We start from the raw sequence: 19189 nt of genomic DNA, 5'->3' as shown, positions 1-19189 counted from the left end.
CTTGTAAGCAGCTGAGTCGGGATTCAGATCTGGTTCCCAGAGTGTGGACACGCGATACTCATCAGACCGCTAAGTGACACGCTGTACCGTGTGTCTCCTGTCATGCCCTCGGTGCCTCTAGAGTGGAAGCCCCTCCAGGGTTAGAAGGGGGTCTCATGCATCCCCGTTGCCTCGGTACATAGCACCGGGACACCCAGAGCAGGCGCTCGGGAACTGGGGGGTAGATGAAGTTGTTACCGGCTCCCTCCACCCAGTGGGGAGAGCTGTCGTCCATGGCCTGGAATCAGTGCCCAATCAGCCTCCCTTCCTACGCTTCCCACTCCTCAGTCCTCTGGAGGGTGAGAAGCCGGGGTGCGGGGATCCACATCTCTTTCTTTGAACCACCCAACGCGGGGGCTTCGGGGGCTGAAAGGTGAGGACTTCAGCTACTTATTTATTACAGGAGTGAAGGCACAGACAATAAAGATAGATTGATCACCCCAGACTTTGTTCATGAATATTTAAATATCGCTGATTCGTCTTGTCACTGTAATTACAATTTCTCTGGGCTGCATCTCCAACAACCACAGTTTATGGTAAAGAATGGCCCACTGTATTTCACTTGTCCCTCTGCAGATGCGCGAGCCTGCCAACCGTGTAATGTCCTCTGCATTTCATACATTTTCTTCAGCTGCTGAAGGTTTAAGTCATCCACAATGACCTACGTTTTTTCATTATCCCCATGTCAAACCGCACTCGTGCCTGGGCATAAATTGTCCTCCTCGTTATAGACTCGCATGCCTGTGCCTTCACTTCCTCTTTAAAATGATATTTTACTCTCTTGTCTCTCTCCTCCTCAGGCCGCCAACCCAACCGCCCCCCTCTCCAACGCAGGCCCCTGTGCCCACATAAATTCTCATCTCTTCTGATGGTTCTGAAGGGTTTTTAGGGCTCTGTGGGGAGTGGATGCTGGGGTCTGCTCACTGCAGGCTCTATCCCCACAAGAAGTCACGGAGGGGTAGGGTGGGAGCGCTCCCACGAGGCGTCGGACAGGAGAAGGCGCAATAGCAGAGCCGTCCCTCGACACGAATTCCTCCCGACCTACGGGGCCCAGCCCTGGCTCAGAGGTACGTGCAGATCCGGAGCCGGACTGAATCCTGGGGTTCTCGGCAGCACCTGCCTGCCCTCTGGCTGCCAGGCTTGTGCAGACCACCCGGTCCCTGACCGCCAGCCCCACCAAACCCAAAGGGAGCGGAGGTCCGTGCACACGCTGGTCCTAATTAGCTGCGTGTCTGTGGGGCTGAGGGTCGGTCTGTGCGGGCCTGTGCCCGTGTGCCCCTCTCCCCGTGCAGACGCCTGCACACACAGCCACCCCCCACCGTCTGACATCCGACTTCCCCTCCTTGCCGAATTGGCAACGATAACGACTTTAATCAAGGATTCAGTATCCTCATTAAGATATAAATAAATAAATAAAGCAAGGGCCACGTGAGACTTCAGCGAGAGCCCGGTAATTAAAACGTACATCGGCAGCCACCCGGCCGGGGGAGGCGGGGGGGGGGGGGGGGGCGGGGCGGAGAGCCACCGCCTGTGCCCTTCCCCTCCAGAGGGGGTCCCTGAGAGTTCAAAAAACAAAGGGTTAAGGCAGAGAGGTTTGTTTGATCAGATTTTTATGAATTTAATTATGAAGTGGATCACATGTTAAATGAGTTTGAATAGGAAATCTCCAGAGTCAGCCCAGGGAAAGGAGTCAAGAGGAACTCAGAGGGGGAAAAAAAAAAAAAGATACACGCACACACATGCACTTTGAAGCATGGCAAGCACCTGGCCTAAAACCCTCACCCTGAGACTTAATGGTGTCACTGTGGCCAAAATGTACACAAAACTGGCTGCAGAACTCAAAATCCAATTTGTGGCACGTTGATTAACTCTGTACCCTCTTTAATGAGCTTGACATTAAGTGCAGGACAAACGAGACTAATTAGAGCCCCTCTGGCCTGCCCAGTGCATCTGTGACCCCAGCGGCCTGTCCTCACCTGGTGGTTTCCCTGGCACCTGCCCGGCCCCATCCCAGCGCCTCCTCTGGCCCCTCCCTTTAGCACAGCTGAGAGTTTATTATATGATGAGCCGTGTGAATCAGGGATCCATCAATGCCAAGAGCGCGGCTGGACTAACCTACAAAACACAGCTGCCGATGCTAAACACCCGGCCCCAGCAGCAACGGGGCCAAGAACAACGGAATATTAATGAGGCATTGTGTGTGGGGGTGTGCTCGGCCTGTATACATACGGCTTGTGTGCACAGGGCCTCGCCGGGGTGAAAATCGATGGGTGTGTATATGTGTGCGTGGGTAGCACACGTGCTCTATTTCCTAGATCAAGCAAGTTGCTTCTCCCAAACTATGTCTGGAATAGCCCCTCCCCACAGATCTGTGCATGACTGACACGGGGGCAGGTGATATTCTGACGTCTGCACTCCCAGAAGGGAAGAGCAGGGCACATCCTGGGTGGACTTCACAGGGCTGGGACCATTCAAGTCCCATGAAGCCCACACTGGTTCGACCCGGCAGCATGCTTCAAAGTGGTTGAAAGGTAACTGGCCCCTTTGTTCATTAAGGTTGAACTTGGGGACCCAGTGGGGGAGGTGTGGACGGGCTGGTGCCTATACCACAGGGGATGCTTACACAGTCACTAGAGAAAGTCCTCACTGATATTCCCTCCTCCTGAGCCCTTCTTGTTGGGAACCTACCTTATGGGACCTCTCCTTGTCCTATGCCAGCGAGCCTGAATAGTTCTAAGCAAATCAAGTGATGTGAAGGCAATATGCTCCCCTGAAGTGAATGGCATCAAAAAGCATGAGCGGGGTTGGGAGGGGAGCTCCTTGATGAAGATGCACACCACTGGCAGGACAGGCCTGCTCGGTCCAGGATAAGTAAAGCCCCTTCCTCATTCCGCAAAGCCCGCCACCCACGAGAGGCCTGGCCTGTGTACTTAATCCCAGAGCTGTGACAAGACCCAAGAATGAGGAGAGAGGGGGTCCTACCATTTCCTGTCTTGAGGCACACAACTTTTTCTACCCCCTTCAACAGACATGAGCATACACCCTGTTATACACCCCGATACGGAGCGTGCCTCTCTGTCTCCCGGGCCCACCCTATCCCCCACTCCCACTCCAAACCCAGGACAGAGCACGCACAAGCAGAGACACATGCAGACTCAGAGAGGGACACTCCTTTCTCCATGTACAGTCAGTAAAGACCCAATTGTGTCACAGAGAAAGGAATGAATTTAAGTCACCCATTACCTCGCTAGGGGATCGATCTGCCCCTCGGCCCTCAGGGTCCATCTAGAGGGTGGGGCACAGGGCCCAGCCCCCTGACTCACAACCACCTTCCTCTCCCGTCCTCTGGCTCATTGTTCATAAACCCTCATCATCTCCCCTAAGCAAGGTTAAGGGCTAAGGATAGAAAATTTGCTTCTGTTATTGTAGAGCCAGCAGGACCACTCCTGCAACATTCCCTTAGGAGCCCGAGGGGGACTTCAGGAGCGAATGGCCGTGGGGTGGAGGCTATGGCAGATGGTTGAGACCAAGCAGGTATTTTTTTTCCCGAAATAGGTTTTGGGTCCACCTGCCTCAGAGTCTTTTGAGAATATATATCAAGGACGCGGAGTCTCGGATCCCACCCACATCCGCTAAGTCAAAGTTTCCGAAGGTGGGACCCAAGAGCCTGCATCTCTAACGAGCACCTGCTGTGTGGAACACACAGAGACTGGGACCCACAGACCCCCAGGGTGGGATGGGGAGAACAACGAACACGTACCTGCACCGCAGAGGTGCCCGCACGCCCACCTCGAACCAAGAAGGGCGGAGGGCCGACCCGACCTCACATCTCCACTCCACATTTTTGGAGGTAAATCCAGACACGGGTTCCCAGAGACCCCGACCATCCACCCGCCACCTGCACGGGCCTACCTGTGTGCGAGCGCAGGTGACGTTTGAGGGCGGTGTGGCTGGGGAAGGTGCGGTTGCACTCGCTGCAGGTGTAGCTGCGCACGCCCGCGTGGACCTCCATGTGCTGCTGGAGCGCGCTCTGAGCCTGGAAACGCTTCCCGCACAGCAGACAGAAGACAGCCATGTCCGTGCCTGTGGGAAAGAGGAGCGGGGAGAGCTTCAGGGGGGCGGAGCGCAAGGCCATTCTTCACTCGTCCAGGTCCAGACGAGAGAGCAAGAGCCAGGGCCAGGACCAGTGCCTCCAATCCCCCAAGCTCAGGGGCAAACCCAAAGGCACACCCAGCGTTGATGGAGCACCCAGTGTGCCACTGCAATGGTGGACAGCATCAACTTACCGTTCACCCTCACGGAACCTAAAGAGAGAGGAGAAAGAGAGGATCGGACGCGTCGCAACAATAAATGTGCGTCAGCGGCCGCGTGTAGTGCTGTGTCAAAGGCGGGGTACTGGGAAGTCAGGGTGGCCTCTGTGAGGAATCACGGTAACAAAGACAGTATGCACCCAAGCCATTGCTCGAACATAACTGCTTTAAAATCCCATCTCTACCACCTCACCTTTCAGATAAGGCAAATGAGGCACACAGACAGACTGAGCAACTTGTCCAAAGCTCCCCCAGAGTTCGGAAGCTGCAGACACGCCGTTCGAACGCCGGCTGCCTGGGTCTGAATCCTCTCCGAAGGCTAGCCACAGACTCTATTCTTTTAATTTTTTTTTTAATGTTTATTTATTTTTGAGAGAGAGATAGAAACAGAGTGTGAGCAGGGAAGGGTCAGAGAAATAGGTAGACACAGAATCTGAAGCAGGCTCCAGGCTCTGAGCTGTCAGCACAGAGCCCAATGCGGGGCTGGAGCCCACGAACCGCGAGATCACAACCTGAGCTGAAGCTGAGCTTAACTGACTGAGCCACCCAGGCACCCCAACAGACCCTATTCTTTTAACCAGCTCTCTCTTCCTTTCACTTAAGAGTCCATTCATTCAACAAATATTCTAGTACCTTCTATAAGGGGCACTCTCTTTTGGGCACTGGGGATATAACCATGGAAAACTGGACAGGGGCGCCTGGGTGGCGCAGTCGGTTAAGCGTCCGACTTCAGCCAGGTCACGATCTCGCGGTCCGTGAGTTCGAGCCCCGCGTCGGGCTCTGGGCTGATGGCTCAGAGCCTGGAGCCTGTTTCCGATTCTGTGTCTCCCTCTCTCTCTGCCCCTCCCCCGTTCATGCTCTGTCTCTCTCTGTCCCAAAAATAAATAAACGTTGAAAAAAAAAATTAAAAAAAAAAAAAAAAAGAAAACTGGACAAAGTCTCTGCTGCCGTTGTAGATGTCACCCCACACCCGCGAGAGAGCATCCCTGAACACTCTGGAACGAAACGTAGTTGATCGGAGGATCAGAGAGAAGAACAACACAGCTGGAGAGACGGGGAGACAGTGGAGGGGAAGGCCAAACCAGCAGGCAGGGCCAGGTCACGTGGGGTCTCGAAAACCACGTGAAGATGTTTAGGCTGCGTCCCAAGACCAATGGGCAATTGTCAAAGGGCTTTAAGCTAATGAGCACCATGAGATTTCCATTTCACTCTGTCTGGTCATTCCCTGCACTCATCAGGAGCACAGGTGAATTATGGTACCCTACACAAACAGGCTGCCATTTTCTATTATCAGCCCACTTTCTGATCAACCTGTTCTGGAACCACAGCCATTCTGGGTACAGCAGCCCATGAGGAAGCATCTACACCCACCATCTGAGTCCTAACTGGTGGCTCATTGCCCGCCATTTTGGATCCTGTTTCCCTCAGCGTGTCAGCTCCGCTGGGAAGCTCATCTCTCCCCTCTTGGTGGCATCTGGGTGATACAACCTGTGCTCAGCCCTGCATCGCCCTGCCCTGTGTGAAGGATGCAAGTCAGCGGGAAGGGTAGACAGGCCTAGCATCTGTCAACCCAGCCCAGAGGGGAAGGAAGGGCGGAGCTCTGCCTATTCTGTGTGGAATCAAGGAGCTTCACATAGGTAGTGGGCTGAAGAGAAGGACAGCATGAGGACCTTGCTGCCTCCCGGGTCGCCCAACGGAGACAGCAAAGCGGTGGTCCACTCTCGCTGCCTCGGTCCCATTCGTGGCTGGGTTTAAGATGAACTAGTGGGAAGGCCAGACCCTCCCCCTCCCTTCACAGCCACCCCTGCAGATGCTCAGAGGCCTGGGCAGCTGGAGCCATGCTCCATCCTGCCAGCAGTCGCTGCCTGCATCCAGGTCCAGGGAAGGCCGGGCACAAAGCAGGAGCGCGGTTTCGCTCCCGGCCCCAGTGTGCATGAGGGAAAGGAAGAATACAGGGGTTGTGCCGCTGCTTACCTGTGCCGCCATCTCATTGAAAACTTGCAACCAACCCCACTAGGCAGGCATCCTCCTCCCTCTTTTTTACGACTGGAAAAACAGAGCGGTTAAATAACCTGCCTAAGGCCACAGAGTCCGAAGAGGCAGAGCTGGGATTGGAAAATGCCCAAGGTCTGTCTGACGTTAGAAAGCACAGGGCCAGGCCCCTATCTTCTTCTGGGTGTACAATCTGTCCAGGCCTCTCCTGGAAGGGGCACAGTGAGGACGCCAGCACACCAGCACTAACCCAGCTTGGTCCGGGGGCCCCCGGGCCTGCAGGGCCCACTCTGGCAACAGTGAGACCGCCGTGGCCAGTGGGAGGGGACCGCAAGCGGAGTCACAAGGTACAGCCCTCTGAAGCCTCCCAACCTCCGAGGGCCAGCGAGAACCCCAGGAGGTGCCGGGGTGCTCGGCTCCACCTGCCTGAGAGGGTGGTCTGTGGGACAGAAGCCGACAGTGAGCAGCCGGTGTCCGTCCAGCAGGTGAACACGCCCATGGGGGCAGTCCCTCTGCAATGTGTGCAGTGAGACAGCTGCCCTGGCTGATTCCTCCCAAGGGCCCCGAGCACCGGCCCCGATTAAGCCAGATGTCAAACAGCTGCCTTAAACTGGTCAGCTGGGGCAGGCCTCCTGGGCCAGCTAAGCCCTTCAGCGGCCCACAGTGCTCCTTTAGCATCCCCTGGAATCCCCGGCTGTGGAAGGTGCCTGGGTCAGAGGGACCGTGACAGTCCCAGTAGGATACCCCAAGCCTAAAAAGCCAAGCCCAGAGGAGTTCCAAGGGCTGGTACACCCAGCAGGACTGACTGGGGATACCGCAGCTCTCTGCCCTCTTGGTCTTCCGCAGGCTCCTCAAAGCTGCCCCCACTAGGCCATCCATACTTCTCAGGATGGCCTGGACCCTCTTCGTGTCCGGCTGGCACACTCCATGAACGTCACGAAGTGTAGGCACTGTGCTAAGTGACCAGGGGGATGCTGAGTTCAAGCACACAAATAGGGACCCAGGCTAGTTCCCAGGCAGGTCGATGACCCACCAGGGGATAAGACAGGGTGACCCCATGAAAACTTTGGCTTTGAGAAGTCAAGAGCATTAAGCAGCCAAGGAGCCGGAGGAGGGGTCCAGGGGCCGGGATAAGCAAGGAAACACCTCAAGAAAATCTCGGAGCAGGCAGACACAGGACAGACCCTGAGGACGGACACAAGCAGGGGACGTTAGTGGAGGGTCAGACCACCGGGGCCACATCGCCAGGTGGGACAGATCACACTTCATGCTACAGGCTACGCGATGCCAGGAAAGCACAGGGGTGCCGGCGTGACCCAACCTGCATGCGAGGACAACGCCCCCAGGGTCACGTGGGGACCAAGAGCAACAGCAAGTGATCGGAAGCAGGCAGAGAGCGGATGGCTTTTTTGACAGCACTGGAGGTGGGTGGGGACGAGACTCGGGTACGGGCTGTGAGGACCGGAGGAGGGGGGAGGAGAACTGAGGCCCGGGCTGGAGGTGGGAAGCATGGTATACCTACAGTTCCGGATGGTCAGCTGTGTGCCAGGTTTCAAGTTACATAATCACCACTCGGGAAGGAAAGGCTGCAATGTCCCTGCAAAGGTCCCTCTCCCCTTCCTGGGACATCTCACAAGGCTCAGGGGCTCTCCTTGGCCACTGACATACCGGCCTCGGTGCAGAGATGAAGAGAAGGGGCCTCAGAGGCCCCATATCCACTCTCCCCTTCCTTCTGTTTGGAGACCAACGGCTGAGGAGATGGAAAAATGTTTAAAAAGCAAAAAGGAAAAGGTGGCGGGGGGAGAAGTGGAGGAGACACAAGAGAAGCCAGTGGTGCATGCAAGCTAAAAATCTAGAGACTAGATTTGAGTTATTAAACAATTTGCTGTAGTTTCTGCCTAGCTGATTGTTCGCATGTATGATGAGTCAAGGCAGATTCTATTACACTGGGAGATTAAGCAAATAAATGCTAGCTTTTGGAAACACATTAAAACGTGGGACTATGGAAATAAAATTATCTAGAAAATTGTATTAGCAAATTCATTAGCTGCAGTGAGGTGTGCAGCCGGGCAAGAGGGCCGGGCAGTGTTAAAACACTCGGCTCCTTTCAACGCCTGAGCTCCAGACATACTCGGCGCTCTTTCTGACGCTACAGAGAGACTTCGTGCCCGAGACCACACTGGGGAGACGGGAGGAGGCTCCACTGTTGGCAAAAAATCTTCAGTAATCATACTGAAGGAAGACAAAAGCAGCACAGAGGTCTTGGTCTGCCACTCGCTTGCTCTGTGATCCCGAGCATGTCACTGAACTTCTCTGGACTGGGCTGTGCTCATCCTTTGCCACACCGCCTGTAGTTGCTGAGATGGTGACGAACGAGACACCCGTGAGAGTTGCAGAACAATAAAGTGGTAGCCAGAGCCACTACCGGCCCGGACGACGCCCCTGTCTGACTCAGAAAGTCACGCCCCTTCCTCTGGGCAGACACAGACGGTCACCTGGGTGCACAGCTCTCACGAGCAAAGAGGCTGGATTCCAGCCTCCACGTCCCGCCCTTAGCCTGGGCATCCTCCTGCAGCAAGTGAGCTGCTTAGGGATCATCGCAGCCCCACACAACAGACGAGCCCACATTGTTCCGTCGACTCAGGGCTGCTGCTTCCAGAAGTGCACTCTAGAGAAGGCATCCCGGATGAGTTACACCATTTAGGACTCAGGGCCAAGAACATCTTCTTCCTCTAAGCCTTCATGACTACAGCACATAAAAGCCTTTGATGCATTTATTTTTGACACTCAGTTCTGCCTAAGAGATTGTAAACCCTCTAAAGCAGGAGCTGTTCTCTTCATCTCTGTGTTCCCCGACACAGAGCACAGGGCCCAGCACAGAGCAGGCACTCAGTAACTGCATGGTGCGTAAAAGAATAAGTAAGGAGCTGGGAGAAAATCGCAAAGGGCAGAGGGGGCGGGGGGTAGGGGCAGTCCCGGTGCAGACAGCCAGACCCGAGAGCTGAAGAAAGCTCAGACCAAATGAAGCCGTTCCTGAGCACTTCCAGGGAGACTCTCCTTGGCAATTAGTGATACTGAGTGACCCACAGCCATCTGATCTTGTTGGGGCCTCTCGTGTCTGTCTGGTGGGCTGGACAGGACTCCCCAGTTCTCACTCTGTGTCTGAGCTCTGTTGCTCAGAAGCAAAGACTGAGACCACCAGTTTTACCACATCATGCAGTGAAAGAGACCTCCGTTCTGGCCCAGAGGCACCGCCTTCCTGGCTTTGTGACCCTGGGCCAAGCAGCTGCTGCCCTTGGCCTCATTTCCTCCTCTAGGAAACGGCATTCCTAACTCACCTGCCTTTTCCAACACCAACGTCCCAGGGCTGTGATGAGGCAAACGACAAATCTTTCTGAGTATGTAAATTCTACAAAATGTATTGTTTCCTATCAATCTGTAAATTTCGATGTAAATCGGATACATAAATTAGCCTTGGTCCAAGGAAATAATTTATCAGGTCAAAGAACAGTACCTCCTCTGCTCTTCTGAAGACTGACTGGAGCTCAGTCTTGGGCTGTGTTCCAAGGATGTCTGCCTGAAACGGCTTATAACTGGAGATAAGAGGAGGGTATGGAACGAAATAACCTCCTGAATGAAAAGCATGGTTCCGGGTAATGTGGGCAGAGCCCGTGCAAACATCTGGGCTTCCTTTTGCCTCACTTCTGTCTCTGGAGACGGTGACCCACACCTCAGCCATCCTCCACCCCCAAGGGTAGCACAGCCCGTTTTGGCTGCAGGGCACGTACGACTCACAGACTCTCAATTTAAAACCAGTTTAATTATAGCCAAAAAATGGGAGAAAGCCAAGGCCAGGGTGGAACAGGAGGCAGGAGGGGTGACATAGACCCAGGATATTTATTTCACCCAGGTGATGACTGGGTCTGAAATTATGAGCCACAAAAACCCTCATGTTTACACCTGTGCCATTTACATACCAATTAGCTCTTTAATAGAAAGGAAGGAACAGGATCAGAGGGGTACACAGCTGGAGGAGATGTTCAGGTGCGACACCTTCTTGGAACAAGGCTCTTATTATCTCCAGCATAAGCAGTTTCTTAATCAAAAGAGCAAAGAGATCTAAATATACTCTGGCTTTTTTTTGGTAAGCTAGCTATGACTGCCACGTGTGCATGTGCTGGACTGTGTGCACTCTGTGTGCGTATGTGCGTGCACACGCACCACGGACGGGCTTGTCATGTCCAACCCCACCTAAGCAAGCCAAGGAAGAGATGCTTCTCCTGCAACCGCCAACAGGTTTTTTTTTGTCCCCAGAGGAAGAAAATGTCAACTTTCGGGGGCTGCGAAAACCTTGGTTTAAACTGAAACCGTCTTCTACCCTCCCCCCTGCCCCTCCCCGCCGCCCCCCCCCCCCGTCTGACCCCCAAATCCGTCAGACATGTCTTTCTATACTTCCTCTGACCTCCCGGATGCCATTGCCAGTCACGGGCAGCCCCAGTAGCCACACATCAAAGCTATTGATGAGACTGCCGCCTCTCCCCGCTCCTCAGCTTTCTCCCTCCTCCCCTCACCCCCTTCGTTGGTAAAGCAGAACTGCATCATCCACTGTGCGCAAGAAAAAGACGGAGACGAGCGGTCCAAGGCTGACTCACACCGAAGGCGGGAAGACTCTGTCTGCATCTCAAGAGGATGGAGAAGGCTACAGGTGTGGAAGGGGCAGGGACACAGAGCACACGGAAAGGAAATAAATGTCCAGCCATGACATCGGCAGGAGCGCCTCCCTTTTGGCTCCCCCTGTACCATCATTTAGGGTTTGGCTCCTTTTCAAGGGATCTACTGGAGAAAGGGTCAAGAGCTCCCTTGCTATCTCTTCTCTCAGGCACGTGTTGCAGGATCATGTGCGTGGAGCTCCGGAATTCCCAGGCTTCTTCAGGAGGCTAGCTGTGAGCACAGTGAGGGCGCGGTCTGCCCAGCCTGAGACAGTGTCAGCCCAATGACTCCAAGAAAAACAGCTTCCGAGCGTGGGAGACCAGCCCCACTGTTTCCTTCACTGCTGTCGGTCTCCCCGCCACAACAGGTAGAGGAGGCTAAGAAAACATCTTGGAAGGCCCACCTCAAACCAGATGAGCCGCAAGTCCGTGCACGGGTGCTTGTCTCCGACATACAGAGTCACCTGCCACTGGGACACCTTTGATCATCTGTTCAGTTACATCTTCTCAAACCAAGCCAAGAGCTAAAAACCTTAGCATCTAGTCTTCTGGTCAATTCCAGTCTCCTTATCCAGCCCTCCCCACCCCTTTTCCCTTTCTCTCCTGAATCCTGGAAAGCAGTCTCTATAACCTTCCACTTCCACAAGGGAAAGGGGGACGGTTATGGCTTCATAGCATCAGTCCAAGGAACAGAGAGTTCTCAATGAATAACCAGAAAGGGGAGGAGCCAGAACAGCTGATTCAAATTTGTTTTAAAACTGAGCCGGGGACGGGTGAGCGATTACATTTCTCAAAGCACACACCCCTGCACACGTGCGCGCGCACACCCTTGCGGTCTCTGGGGGAATGTGGCCGCGTCCTGAGGCAGCAGCTAGCAACGCTGGCTCCCAGAAAGCCGTGTATTTGTTTAGCAGTGAGCTGCAGACACAAGTGCATTTCATTACTCGGCACCTCCAGCTACAGTAAACAAATTTGTCAGCTCACTAGCTCATTAAGGTGCACCCCGGACACAGGGGATTTATTGAGACGTGCACAATAAAAGTAACATGAATGGATTTACTAATTTTGTCAATCACTCCAACAAACGAGCCGGAGAGGAGGAGAAACTGGAGGAGGGGGACGAGAAAAAGGGGTGGAAGAGGAAGGAAAGGATGCAAAACGGAGGAGGAGAAGTGGGAGTTTGGTTTGCAACAGAGTCAACAGGTTACAATGAGATGCGGTCTGTGCTGGGCTGGGCTGGGCTGTGCTGCCCGGTTACATGACCGCCTCCCCACTGGCGCGCCCTCATGGCGGGCTACGCTTCCCAGGGTGTATGGCCCCTAGCAGGAAAGGCGCCAAGGGCAAACTCAACTGCACTACGTCAAACTGATGGGAACCTCCTCCTTCATTCCCCCCACCCCAGCATTTGATGCGGAAGTAGGGAACAGAACCCAGGATTAAAAGCCACACCAGGGGAAGCATCAGCGACCTCCACACCAGGCACCTCTCTCCTCTTCCCACCTATACCTACAGCCACTTCCTAGTCATGTACCTGAACCCTTTCAGACATTCCAGAGTGAATCCAAATTTCCACCACAAGAGCAAGAAAAAGAGGAAGAATGAAAGGAAGAGAGAGAGAGAGAGAGGGACAGAGAGAGAGGGAGGGAGAGACAGAGAGAGAGAATAGGGGGTGGGCTTGGGGTGGGAAGTAAATCCGGAGAGGTATGCAGCCCTCCGGTCTGTAACTTTCAAAATGACAGCAGGACTGGGGCAAAGGTCGCAGGGTCCACGGCCTTAAGCACCTCCGCCAGCTGTGGCGGTGCAGCCTGGAGCCCGCAGGACGCCTGCCCGTATAAATCAGCGGTAAGCAGCCCCTGCTGGGGGCGAGGACAATGGGCCCACACGGGGGCGGGAGGCAGGACAATGGGGCCCGGCCAGTGCGCAGGCCCGGAACAAATGTGCCCTGGCACCACGGGGGCCCCCATTTGTGAAACTAATTGGCCCACGATTGAAAAATTGGACCAACTTCAACAGCCCTGAGAGGGAAGGGGCAGCCTGCAGTCGCCCAGCCCCGGGGATCAGAAGCTTCTCCCAGGTCCTGCCCATCTGGGAGAGGAGAGCTGCCTCTGAGACGGGGCCAGTCTGAGAGGAGACGGACAGGGGAGACGGACCGAGCAGGTGAACAGAGTGCTGCCTTGAGGGACCCGGGTGCAGCCCCTCCTCCCGAGATACAGAGAGCTGCCTTCCTCGATTCCTCTACACTGCCCTTCTACAGGATAGACAGGCAGTGGTCTACCCTCGGGGTTCCCAAAGGCTCCGGACTTGGCACCCCTGGGGTAGGTGGGTAGCACACAGAAAGCTCCCGTGGGTTCCTCCTGCAATCCATCTGGCATGCATTCTGCTCTGTGCCCTCAGCTCTCCGTAGACGGCACGAGCTGGACTGTAAGAAGCTAGGATCACCCAGTCTCTAACTCCGCTGGTCCTGGTGGCTTCTGGGAAAAGAGCCCCTGAAGCGTGTGATGTGGGAAAAGACAGGCCAGGCTAATTATCCTGCCATTGTCCTCCTGCCCTACCCAGGTGAATTATCCTGCCATTGTCCTCCTGCCCTACCCACCCTCCTGGGTGCCTTCACCCAGGGTGAAGAATGGAAAGCACTGAGGTCTTCGGCCAGAAGGCCTGTCCTCCAATCCTGGCTCAGTGACTAAGTCACTGTGCACTCCTGGGGAGGTTACTAGACATCTCTGGGTCTCCGTTTCCTCACTAGAAAAATGAAGGTGATAATAAATGACCCTTGAAAACTTTCCCTCCTACTGCAACAGTCAATTATTCTAGGCCTATGGAAGAGCATGCTGGAAGACTGAAAGATCCTTCTTCCACTGAGATGTGGTGAAGGCATTTCTCCCTCAGAGTCTGGTTAGAAAGCCTTCTTTTAGTTAAAGAGAATCTCGAGGCTTCACTGGAAACCACCGTCTTAGGCTCACAGAGGGACAGTCACCGGGTGAGGCAAAGAAAAGACCCACGTGGATCACTGGGGGCCAACCCAGGTCTATCACCCCTAAGTCCTTCTCAAGCCCTGTGAGATAGGGAATTTTAGGGGATTTTCGGAAGATGAGGAAAGCAAGACTTGAAAGAACGTGCTAGGTCCTTTCTCTCAAGTGACCAGCAATTACCTGCTTAGTTCCTTCCAGAACTGGCCATACGATCAGAAGGGCAATTCTGGAGTCGCTGGGTCTGAAGATACCTCCAAATCTCTGTACTAGGCGATGGTTTGGCCGATGAGATGAGAGAGAGGGGAGCAAAGCTTTCTCTCCCATGCCCCCCACACTGCTGTGATAAAAAAGCCACAGAGTGACCCTCGGAGAGGGTGAGCAAGAGAACCAGACTCTCTGAAGCCAGTGGTCTCATTTCCCTAGGGCCCTGTGCCCCCACATGGCAGGTACTGCAATTTCTTTTTAAGTTTATTTATTTACTTTCAGAGAGAGAGACAGGTGAGGGGCGATTAGGGGCAGAGAGAGAGGGAAAGAGAGAAAATCCCAAGCACTGAGAGTGCGGAGCCCGATGCAGACCTCAAACTCATGGACCCCGAGATCATGACCTGAGTGGAAATCAAGAGTAGGATGCTTAACCGACTGAGCCACCCGGGGGCCCCAGGCACTGCAATTCCGAGCAGTGGGTCGGGTCCAGAGCTTCAGGAGGGGGTACGGCGGTTCTGCCTGAAGATGAGACCCGATGTCCTTACTTGTGTAATAAGTTTTTACCAGGTCTTGTTTATCTCTTCTGTTCATCAAGTGGACAAGATATTTTCTATAGAGACTCAATCTCTCTGGTTCCGAGCATCCCCCAAGTCATCTTGAGGCCCCCAGGGGAGGAGCCAGGGCCCAGAAGAGGGGTCTCTGGGAAAAAGCAACTCAGCTTGGGTCTTATTTAAAGACCTGTAAACCCCGATTTATTTCACAGACAGTGAGGTGGATGTAGGAGGAGATCCAGAGAGAAAGGCAGGGAGGGACAGACAAGGAGAGACAGTCAGAGGCCAGACAAAGACCCAGAGAGACAGGAGGGGTTGGGGAGGAGAGCAGGGGTTGGAGGGGGGACAGATATTCAAAATAAAGTGAAATGTTGATTGTTTCAGGGCCATTTCAATATCTGACAAACATCAGGCAATGAAAAGAAAAAGCAACCGCATATAAATAAACAAAACCCAACCAAAAAAAAAAAAAAGAGAAAGAGAGAGAGAGAAGGACGTATTCATTTTACTGACATTTTAATGGTTCTTCTCCTTTCCCCCCCAGAAGATGATTACAAATTAAGCAGCATTTAAACGCTTTTTACTGTCAACAATTAAAAGGAGGGCTGGGAGCCTGAGACTGTGGTAGCCATTCATTCCCACGGTAACCAGGCTATCAGAGGCACCGCCAGGCTTCCCATACTGTACCGCACACAATGGCCAAAAAGGGAAGAGTGCGTACACCGTTAATTTTGCAGGACATTCAGAAGCAAATTAAAATATAAAAAGCTCCCGCACAAAGGTAGATACCAAGAGTGAGGGCAGGACAGGTCAAGCTCTTGGAATTAAAGTCTTAGCAACGGCAGAGTTTAAGCACAGCCTGATTACACCTTATTCAAGGCTGCCCTGCCTTCGTTTTATGGAGACAGAGACACAGAGAGAATTTCCCAGGAAGGATGGAGGGTGGAGGTGGCTTTCCTAGACAGAGAGGAATAAACAATTAAAAGGACCCAGCAGCTCCAGGCCAGACCCCGGGTCCCAGGGAGTGAAGGGCGGACCCACCAGCTCCCTCAACCTGCACTTCACCCATGGGCACTGGTCCACTGACATCTAGCCCTTTCGCACCTGTGCCATGGCTTTCTCTGTTGCATCACAGAGAGGAACCAGGTATCTTCATTTCATTCTGCTCAGAGGAAAGGGTCTCATTCCGGAGTGAACCAAATGAACAGAGGCAACTGTTCAGAAACTGACCTCCCTTCCGTCCCCACCGATTCACTCCCACCCCTGCCCACCCAAGCATGATACTACCCAACACTCACGTCTTTCCGAAATGCTAAAAACCCTCCGGGTTGGGTCCCGGTAAATTTTCTCTCGCTAGAACCCTTGTTTAGGCTACTCAAAAATGGATTCTAAGAATCCACATCATCTCAGGTACCTTTTAGAATAATGGGATAATGGAAACTCGCCCCCTGGATAAAAGGGAGAAAAGAAAGGACTGAAGGAAACGGAGTCAGGTGGAGAAGCAGGGGATGTCGCTACCCGTTTCCTTTCCGGGTCTTCGGAGAGAAACGTGGAAAGTCACAGAAGCGAGCTGGCTCCAGAGGATGAGCCGGGTCCGTTTCTGTACCGTAAAGTTTAATATGCAGGAGGGGCGACAGAGAAATAAAAGAGACACGTCCCCTTTAAAAGGAAATATAATTTACAGTGTGCAGCCAGGCGGCCCATAGTTTCAATCTCGTTTACTATAGAGAAAACTCTGCTAGCTGTTCTCTATCCCACAAATCCGATTTAATCAGACAAGCCAGCCAGCGTGGCTTGGAGTAAAAACGGATAATTAGTAAACAGAGAGCTACTCCAGTGCTTCATTGGCATTCGAGTTGGGCTACTGTGTCGCATTTAAAATGCAGTCTGATGAAGTTTACAAAATCAAACCATTTGTTACTCCTATTGAAGAGGCTTCAGGCCACTTGCAATTAAATTGGAATTAGTGCTCAGAATGAGACACAGCAAATTCATACTAAAAAGGGATCTGACTTTGAGACATTTGACTTCACTTCAACAGTTTTCTGTGTGAGTGTGTGTGTGGGTGTTACCGAAAGACGCCTCACTCACCCCGACTCTGCAGAGCTCCCCGACTCGGTGAGCTTGTCCCCCACAACCTCCTACTCTTGGGGCTGGCTGCGGGGGGAGGGGGAGGGGGCCACAGGGGAGGGACAGCTGACACTGGAGAGCCAGGCCCTGCATTCACACCAGGACGATACTGTACTAGGGAAAATGTGTCCACAAAGGACCATATGGCTCCCTTCTGCATTGAGCCTTTGGACAAGGGGGTGGAAGGGGGGGGCGGGGAAGCTGCCAGAAGGCACACTTCCAGGGGGCACCGGCCCCGCCCACCTCAGACAGCAGGCTGGCGGCTCTGGGAGAACGGGGGCACCTTTTCCCCGTTGGCCGGGTTCCTGTGACGCTCCTGCCTTCCCTCCCTCCGAGGCGCATGCACAGGGAGGGTTTCTGTCACCATGTCCTAGCCCATCAGCATGCCCCCGGCCCGGTGCACTGCCCTTATAGGCAGAGAAGACTAGACAAACTCTGTCTTGGCAGGGCTCCCTAACCTAGAGCCCACAAAGCCCCCAAGCTGTCCAGGGACAGAATTCAGGAGGCTGGTGAACTTGGAGAAGAAAAAAAATTGTATCTCTATTTTCACCAACCTCTACCTGAAATTCAGCAGCTCCTCCAACGGGGAATAAAAGCAAAACAACCCTGGTTGCATAAGCCGTACGAGCGGCTTGGTCGTGGACAGGGCAGATATTTGTGTACCCACACCACGTGAGAAGTGTTGCATTTGCAGCCAAACATTCATGCAAACCGCTCCTGCAAAAATACAGTGGACGTTCAACCAGTGCCTGAGCTTAACAGGATAACAAAGAACCACACATATGTATTACAAATGATTTTTTAAAAATATTTTTTATATCTGTGTTTGAAGTTTCCATTTATAATCTCAGGTATTTTACTTGATGCATGGATTTCACCAGACTTCCCCGGGGCCCCATAGCACAGAGCTTCAGTTTGTGAGGATGAAACAGCTCTGTGGATGGATGGCGGTGAAGGTTGCACAGCGCTGGGAACGTACTTAACGCCACTGAACCGTATGCTTAAAAACACTTAAAATGGCAAAGCCTGTGTTATATACGTATTTTGCCAAAATAAAAAGAATCCTTGGTCTCGACCAGTCAAAAGTTACTTGTGCAGGAGTACAGCCCTCTGCTGCTCAGATGTATCCAGACAAAAACTCAGTTTTGCCCCTCCTTCACCTCCTCCACATCTCCATCTGCGGTGAAGAATAGGCCGGAATGGCTCCTGGGAAGCAGGGAGTGGCCACGTGTGGTTCCTTGGAAAGGACCCTGCCAGAGGTCCAGACTTCTCAGCTCTGACACCAACCAGCCTTGGGCGAGTGGTTTCAAGTTCAAGGGTTACTGTCTCCCTCTCCCCATCAGAATGAAAGCCACCTGAGAGCAGGGGCCTCCTTTCTCTCACACACCGCTGTTACCTCTTGGGCCTGACAAGCGTTTCATGAGTATTTACTGGATAGAGGGAAGAACGAATGGGTGAATGTGGGATTAAACAAATGAATTTGGTCTCTCTGGACCTCAATCTCATCCCTGATATAAAGAGGATAGGCTCTGTGATCCTTTAAAGCTCCTACAGTCGGAGGGGGTTCCATCTGCTCTCCTCTAGCTACTGCTCACACACATCCTCCAGTGTGCAGCCCTCCGAGACAGACAGCGGGTGGCGCACGTGCACAGGTTGGGGATGGACCGTGGCAGTAGCATGTCTGATGTGACAGGGCACCGCCCTCAGGCCCCAAGACTTTCTTGCGGTCCTCAGGGATGACCCCACACGGGCCCACTAGGCCTCGTGGCCTGCCACCCAAGGAGGAAACGAACAAGGTGAATTTATAGGCTGGCTGAACACACAACGAGAAGGAGCCACGGAGGCCTGAGGAGGAGGCTCCTACGTGGCATCAGGCGGCCAGCCGCAGTGGCTCTGAAAGCCTGGGGGGAGGAGATGCTCCTTTTGGCCATTCAGGGAGGGAGGGGGAGGAATTTGATTATGGTCATAAGGAAAAACAAAACACCGTCCACCAGACTTTCCCACTTCCCCCAAATCTGGAACCAGCCTCCCTGTAAGTAGGCTGTGTTCCTGACTCACTACATCTATCCCAAGGAGAGGAGGCGGAGCGTCCAGCAGGCGCGTGCCTGGGCCTCAAGGCCCTGTTAAATGGTGTCTGTGTTCCTCGGACAACGGGTGGGCAACCTAGTCCTCCCCCACACCACACACGTGCCCGTACGCACACCAGTGGCGTCTGAAGAAAGGTCTGGAGAGACACTCCAGCTCGGATTCTAAAAAGGAAACGCAAAGTTCAATGTCAGTGGTTT

General features: G+C 53.5%; 1 protein-coding gene across 5 annotated transcripts in view; it reads right to left on the bottom strand.

The window, feature by feature from the left end:
* The window catches only part of ZBTB16 (zinc finger and BTB domain containing 16), a 196091-nt gene that overhangs the window by 8479 nt on the left and 168423 nt on the right, over window positions 1–19189 (bottom strand). For all 5 annotated transcript variants that reach the window (XM_045482871.1, XM_045482869.1, XM_045482868.1 and 2 more), the window contains one exon: window positions 3952–4122. In XM_045482871.1, coding sequence (XP_045338827.1) covers window positions 3952–4122 — 171 coding nt within the window. The remainder of the gene's footprint in view (window positions 1–3951; window positions 4123–19189) is intronic.

This window comes from Leopardus geoffroyi, chromosome D1 (genome assembly GCF_018350155.1).
Source record: "Leopardus geoffroyi isolate Oge1 chromosome D1, O.geoffroyi_Oge1_pat1.0, whole genome shotgun sequence".
Taxonomy (NCBI): Eukaryota; Metazoa; Chordata; class Mammalia; order Carnivora; family Felidae; genus Leopardus; species Leopardus geoffroyi.
This window is presented reverse-complemented; position numbering and strand designations above follow the sequence as displayed.